General features: G+C 34.8%; 1 protein-coding gene across 4 annotated transcripts in view; it reads right to left on the minus strand.

Moving 5' to 3' along the window:
• Nucleotides 1-546: 546 nt before the first annotated feature.
• Nucleotides 547-7,500, minus strand: part of LOC128247259 (uncharacterized) — a 9,442-nt gene continuing 2,488 nt past the window's right edge. The window contains exons 2-5 of one of the 4 annotated variants that reach the window (XR_016241282.1): nt 4,654-4,721; nt 3,306-3,365; nt 2,870-2,937; nt 547-891 (exon numbers count right to left, since the gene is read on the minus strand). Coding sequence is in view for 1 of the 4 variants with exons in the window: in XM_052966001.1 (XP_052821961.1) it covers nt 770-891; nt 3,306-3,365 (182 nt within the window). In the remaining 3 variants the exon portion in view is untranslated. Of the gene's footprint in view, nt 892-2,869; nt 2,938-3,305; nt 4,026-4,653; nt 4,722-7,500 lie in introns of those variants that run through there. The other 3 variants (XR_008263612.2, XR_016241281.1, XM_052966001.1) reach the window with 3 other exon arrangements.

Raw genomic sequence — 7,500 nt, forward strand, 5'->3', positions numbered from 1 at the left:
GAGTCAATCTTTAAAATTATAACACTGCACTATGAGTAATCACAGAAATCTTATATACTTCCCTACTCATTTTGAATCGACAGTAACTGTTAGACCAGTCACTCTATGGTTCGTAATGGCATATGGAAGCCATTCAAGCTCTGTACAAATTGTTGCATTGGTTGTCTTTTCCTTTTTTTATCTTTGTTCTGAATTGATTTATTCTTCAATAGTGGTGTTTTCATTTTAATAACTTGGTACTAGATGAACCACGTACATTAGGCAAATAATGTGGACATCACCAGATTGAACTTCCCATTACAGAAGATGTGTAAGAAATCCAAAACACAATAAAATTTTCAGGTATTTTTCCCATGACTATACTGTGTAGAATTAATTATGTAGAACACGATTTCCATCCCGGCGTATGATTAATTTAACAAAAAGACTGCTTGATATATCAGTTACACAGTTAAACATCTTCAGTAATCAACAACTGTTCAACATAGAAATCTTTCCTTTATTATGTAAATCAAATAACGCCATCAAACAATTATAAACCAACAATTATTTCATATTACGAGGTATATTTTAATATGACAACCATGAATTTTATACAGAATTTTATATAGAAACCCATCTCATATACGAGAGATAATTTCTTCGCTTTTACGAGAGATAATTTCTTCGTTTTTACGAGAGATAATTTCTTCGCTTTTCTCTGTTCTCTATATAAATGTTGTCTTTAAAATTATTGATTATAATATCGCATATTGGTTATTGATTTTCTTCAGTGAACTTTGTATGTTGAACAATTATCAAAATAACATTGCAAATAAGCGAGGCGCCCTTTCGAATTTCCAGTTCCCAGATTTTCTCTCATGCATCTTCTTCGACATTTATTTTCAATGCCTAAAATTAGAAAATAATAAAAGTTGTCTTAATATCATTGTATTATATTAGAAATTCAAGACAAAGGTACATCGTATTGATATCAAAGCTACTATTTTCATTCGCTTCATCTCTTTCTTTGAACCTGTTTTAAACTGTTTCTACTACACCGGTCAACTTTCAATGTGCCCTACCTTTGCTGTCAACGCATGTCTCTCGCTTAAATTTTCTAAATATATACTATATCCCTCATCCATTAGTCATACCTATTTCTAGCTTCAACTTTATGTTATTGCTACTGACGATGACACAGAATAAGTTAGTCTAAGTTTAATGATTTAATTGTTCAAATTTCTCTTACAATTTCGATCAATTCTATGATGAACAACGATATGCTACTGTAATATAGTCATCAAATTTGGGTGTTCCTGTATGACCGCAGTCAAATGACTGAAACAAGTTAATGAATAAAAGAATAAAAGAACAACTGAGAGACATTTACTGTTAGGCAAATGATTTACTGAGCCGTGACTATCTTAACGACAGACGTCAATCTTTTGTTAGACAGTGATCAATATATTAGAAAAGTCAATTGAAGGTTTGTTCTTGCTTTTAGAAAAAGGTTTGTTTAATCATAAAATACAAGAAACGTCCTTAATAATGAACAACTCTGCAGGTTCGAGATTTCAGTGAGAACATTCCAAAGTTAGATGTTTCTGGGAAGACTTAAAAGGAGAGTCTATTCTAGAGGTAGCAGATCTAAGAAGGAAATTTTGCACAAACACTTTAATCCAAGAACTGAAGCTGTGGTCGAGATATAATAGTGATGAAATAAATTTGGATGATATCTGAAGAAAATAATTGCTTTCAGCAAACATCACAAACGTGTGGCACCCAGTAATGCATGAAAAATAGGAGAATGTAATGGAGGTTTCTACTGATGGAAATAAATAAGCATTGTTATAAAGTGCGTTATATCGTTTCTGATATTGGATAGATATGGTGGCAATGATGTATGAGAGAAAATCTGTTCCTCTTATGGGTTTGGGTTTTGTAACGTAAGTTTGCTTTGATTATCTCTATGTAAATATTCTCAGATAAACAGGAAGTGCTCGAGAATTTGTAAGAAACTGAGATTTACGTTGTTTCCCATCAAACACGTTATCCTGAGATGATTGATGAGAGATTGATCAGTAATAATCGATTGTCTGGTACAGAATCCAATAAAGAGAATATAAGTGAAGTTCAATGTAACAATGAACGGCAGAATTTGAAAATCATGAAATGGGTACCACAGCCAGTATTGATTTTTGGAAATTAATCGAATGAGGCATGTCTTGGTTTAAAATGAAATAGAGAACGAGTTATTGGTTAGTATATGAGTGAGTAAGCGTGTGTGTTTGTCTGTCTGTGTGTCTGTGAATGTGAATGTGGGTGTGCATTAAATTGCGAGTCCATATGCTTCAGAATGTTATGATTTGTTCTACGTATTATGTTTTCTTAGTTGTGAAATAAGTAACACTTTTGAAAATCTAAGTACCTGCTAAAGGGTCAGTCGGTAATTGCGTGATTTTGGACAATGAAAGGATATGGCTGATCAATTTAGTGGAATTGGAGCCAAATAAATTTAAGATATTATTGATGAGATAAAGGTTTTCCAAGTAAATATTGAGATTTTGGGTGTTGAAGAAGATATTAATAGGAAACAAGAATAATGAAGAGAACAGATTGGACTGAAGAGACTGGTTAAGGAAAATAATAAGAGATTTCTATCTATAAAAGGCAAGTCCTGTATAGGGAATCTGCCAGCAGAATACTCTTGCATAAAGTATGATTACAGATACAGGGATATAATGGGCAGTAATTTTCTGAAGAACTTCTCCCAGAAAATAATAAAAATTCTGCACAAAATTAGATGTGGGTGTACAATTAATCACAATAAGTGGCATTAGATCAGGGTCGAAAAATCGTTTAACAGATGAGAGGATATTTTTCTTACCTATTGTCAAAGCAAACATCATGAATATTCCGAAGATGATGAGAAAGACTGTAGAATTCATGTTGAATCTATAAAATTTATATGTATGTATATATACATATATGCCAAAAAAAATTAACATATATGGAAATATATAGGCACATAGTTATGTATGTTTGAATAGATAGATAGATAGATAGATAGATAGATAGATAGATAGATAGATAGATAGATAGATAGATAGATAGATAGATATCAGACGTAAATACCCGATCAGATAGATTTGAATTTTGAATATTAGAAAATAGGCATGTAATTTCGATTTATATTGAATAGATTACCTACGATTTACAGTAAACTGAGAATCTTGTTTCGATCATCGGAACTACGAGATACAAACTCCGTTGATATTGCACAACACTGTTATATATTTACTTGTGAATAACAAGCTACTTACCACACAGCCACTCCTGCGCCTCCACCTTTCTTCTTTTGTATTTTATTACACGTCTTAAACCTTAAAAAAATAAAGTCCAGCATTATCGCCATAAACCAAAACACGTTGTAACTTCTCTCTGCGTGAAATAGAAATGAATGCATTCTTCCAATGTATATTGATCTCATGCAACCATGCTTTACCTATTCAGAAGTTAATATGGTCGCTATTTGAACATCTGTGACAGTTCTATGTACATCATATATCATAAAACTACATTTATGCAGTATTTGATATATTTCTAGAAGTCCAACAGTTTCATCTAGCTCTTCTCTCCCCTTGAATACTGTAACTCGTTTATACTGACAACAGAGTAGACTCTGTCAAACCTAAGCTAAACTAAATTTCAAGTACCTAATCTCCTTTCCACTTGTCACATCTGAATACCAAAACACATATGTCTAAATAGAGACTGGTTACAGTCACAAACATGAAAGTTACTGCAGCACATTCAAAATAACTAGATTGTTTCAAAATGTCCTCGTAGCTATAGATTTATAAGGCCAAATTGCTGTCAAATTATTTTTGGTATAGGTGTGTGGCACACCTTCTGCCTCTGTTTCACACATGCTCCATAGTCACTTCTAACATGTTAAATAACATATTGCTGATCTTTGTTCATCGGAATCCAATAATCAGCGAAGCTCTTCTTGAAAACATCTTTGACTACAAGAAAATAAGAAATAAATGAATTTTTTTTTAAAATTAATTTACGGAGAAAAATTCCGCAAACTAATGAGAACTGAATAACATCCCAGCTAACAGTATACCAATTCATAAGTATAAAGCGGTTCGGCAAAAGACACCAATAGAATAAGTATTAGGCTTACAAAGGGTAAATCCTGGGGTCGATTTCTTCGACTAAACTCTGCTTACCTATATATATATATATATATATATATATATATATATATATATATATATATATATATATATAATAAAGTAAAGTTGTGGAATACCGTACGAGTGAAAATATATATGAAAGAAGGTTTGAAAATGCACTGATTTTAAAAATATTTATTTACTTAACCGGTTTCACTTTTTTAGAAAAAGATTATCAAAAGTCTTTGAGAATAATAAAAAAATGTTAAAAAACAGTTTGAGTATTAAAATGCATATATATATTCTTTGATGATAAAATATATTTAAAGTATAAAGCTTTGTATGAACTTTGTAGTGTTACATACTGATTATCACACATTCTCTGATAATAAGATGAAAATGTTAAAAACAGTGTATGAAAATACATATATGGAAAAATACATATACATATTTTTTGATAATCGAAAAAAGTTGAGGAGGAACTGACCTGGCTTTTTTCTGTTGTGTATATTGAGGGAATGTTTTGCTGTCTTAAGAGACAGTATGACTGGCTAGCTGGGGTGGGAGGAAGGAAGAGTTAAAAGAGATTTTTAAATTTATTTTTGGTTGGTCTGTGAGCTGGTCTGTCATGGTTCACTGGTTTTTGGGACTGCTTTTGTGCACATCTCTATGTGTGTGTGTATATATGTGTGTTTGTGTCCGTGTGTGTATGTGTGTGTGTGCCGTTTTTATTGGTCCCAGAGTTTATTGTGGAATGTGTATATGAGTGTGTGTTTGTGTGTTTTTTGTGTTGGTGGGGATGTTAGGTGTGTGTACGTGAGAGTGTGCGTATATCTCTTTGTCTGAGTATGTATGTGTTGTTTTGATCGTTCTTGTGGTGTGTGTGTGTGTGAGAGCAACCGTATGTATGTGTGAGGGTGTGTACGTATGTGTGCGTATGTGTGTGTATGCATGTGTGCATCTGTGTGTGTGCGTGGGAGTGTTTTGTGTGAGTGTGAGAGTGTGTATGTGTCTCTCTGTCTGAGTGTGTGTGTTGTTTTAAATATCCTTGTGGTGTATGTGTGTGTGTGTGTAAGCAACCGTATGTGTGTGATGGTTCATATGTATGTGTATGTCTGTATGTGTGCGTGTGTGGCGTGTGTATATGAGTATGTGTGTGTTTTATCTATGGTAGGATGGTGTGTATGTGTGTGCACGTTTGTGTGAGTGTGTATGTGTGTGATTAATATTTGTTAGGGTGTTGTGTGTGCGCATGTGTGTGCATGTGTATATGTGTTTGTTCGTGTGTGCGTGAGTGCGTTTGTGAGTGCGTGTGTATGTGTGTTTGTGTGTTTTTTGTGTCGGTAGGGATGTTAGGTGTGTCTACGTGAGACTGTGCGTATATCTATTTTTCTGAGTATGTATGTGTTGTTTTAATCGTCCTTGTGGTGTGTGTGTGAGAGAGAGAGCAACCGTATGTATGTGTGAGGGTGTGTACATATGTGTGCGTCTGTGTGTGTATGTATGTGTGCATCTGTGTGTGTGCGTGGGAGTGTTTTGTGTGAGTGTGGGAGTGTATGTGTACGTCAGTGTGTGTGTGTCTCTCTGTCTGAGTGAGTGTGTTGTTTTAAATACCCTTGTGGTGTGTGTGTGTGTAATGGTGCATATGTATGTGTATGTCTGTATGTGTGCGTATGTCAATTTGTGTTGTGTGTTGGTGGGGGTGTTATGTGTGTGTACGTGAGTTTGTGTGTGTCTCTAAGTATGTTTGTGTTTGAATTGTCCTTGTGGTGCGTGTGTGTGTGAGGGAGCAACTGTATGTGTGTGCATGAGGGTGCATGTGTGTGTGAGCATGTATGTGTGTGTTGTATTTATTAGGTGTCCTTGTACGTTGGGTTTATCCAGGTGAGGTGTATGTGTGTGCATGTGTGTTCCGTGTATGTTGGTACTGGGTATGCGTTTGTATGTGTGTATGTGTGTATGTGGGTATGGTTTATGTAGTTTCCTGGTGTATATGTGTACATGTGTGTGTGCGCTGTCATTGTGAGTGATTAGTTATGTTTGTATTGTTAGTGCAGTATGTGTGTGTATACGTGTGGGTGTGTTTGTGTGAGTGCGTCTATGTGGCTTGTATTTGTCGGGGAGGTGTGTCATTGTGTGTGCATGCTTCTGTGCATGTGTGGTTGTGAGTGTTTGTTGTGATTGTTGGGATTGTATTGTGTGTGTTTTTCTTTTGAGTGTGTGTGTGACATTTTTACTGGGGAACGGGCGTATGGTGTTTGTATGTGTGTGTACATATGTATGCAAATATGCGTGTGTGAATATGATTTGTGGTTGCCGGAGTGGTGTGTAGGTGTGTGCATGGACCTGTTTACATATGTGTGTATGGGTGTTGGTTGTGGTTGCTACAATTGTATTGTAAGTGTATATATGCATGTGTTTTTTCTTGAAATGTATGTGGGTTTGTGCTCTAGTGTGGAGATATTGTGATTGTGTGTGTGTGTATATATGTGTGTAAGTGTGTTCGTGTCGGAGGTTTGAATTGTATTGGTGTGTGTGTGATTTTGCGTATCTGTGTGTCTTTGTTTTGGGCGTGCACATATATATATATATGTATGTATGTATGTATATATGCATATATATATTATTTATATTATTATATGATTGAACGCCACGCAACCATTTCCAAGTAACTTCTATCTTAATAATTCTGATACGACACCATTCTATAACCTTCTCTATTTCTTTCACTATCACTATCTCTCTTCTTCTTTCTATACTCTTTCTATCTCCCTTTTTTCTTTCTCATCCTTTCCCTAATTCTTCTTCTCCCATTCACCGTTCTCTATCTGTTCCTCTCTCTCCCTCACTATCCAACATTGACTCTCTTATTGCATACACGTGACCAGCGGCCATCTTTCTTTTCCTAACTCGAATTTATTTCTTCTCCTTCAGTTACAGGGATAGCACGCATTTGTCAAAGATTGTTTCTCCAGCGTATACCACTTCACCTCCTTATGGATTAACAGGCCTTACCGTTTGTTTTCACTGTCCTGTTTTTGTTACCAACTTTGACCCTCCGCAAATCCTAAATTTTATTTAATTTGCTTTGCGGGAGCAAACTGTTTTCACGAAGACGCATCTTGTCCTAATGCTCGAAATGTGAGGAGTAGATAATACAGTGGACAACTAATGAAGGGATTGTTTTTTATGTTGCCTATCTTGTTTTTCTATTTTTTATTTTTTTATTTTCGCAAAAATGTTCGTTTTTTTTCAATGTTTTCGTATTTCATTTTTTCGTTTTTCATTTTCTTGACGTTTTTTGACGTCCTGTACCCATATACGCATGTGTATA

The sequence above is a fragment of the Octopus bimaculoides genome, chromosome 3 (genome assembly GCF_046866305.1).
Source record: "Octopus bimaculoides isolate indiv1 chromosome 3, ASM4686630v1, whole genome shotgun sequence".
Lineage (NCBI taxonomy): Eukaryota > Metazoa > Mollusca > Cephalopoda > Octopoda > Octopodidae > Octopus > Octopus bimaculoides.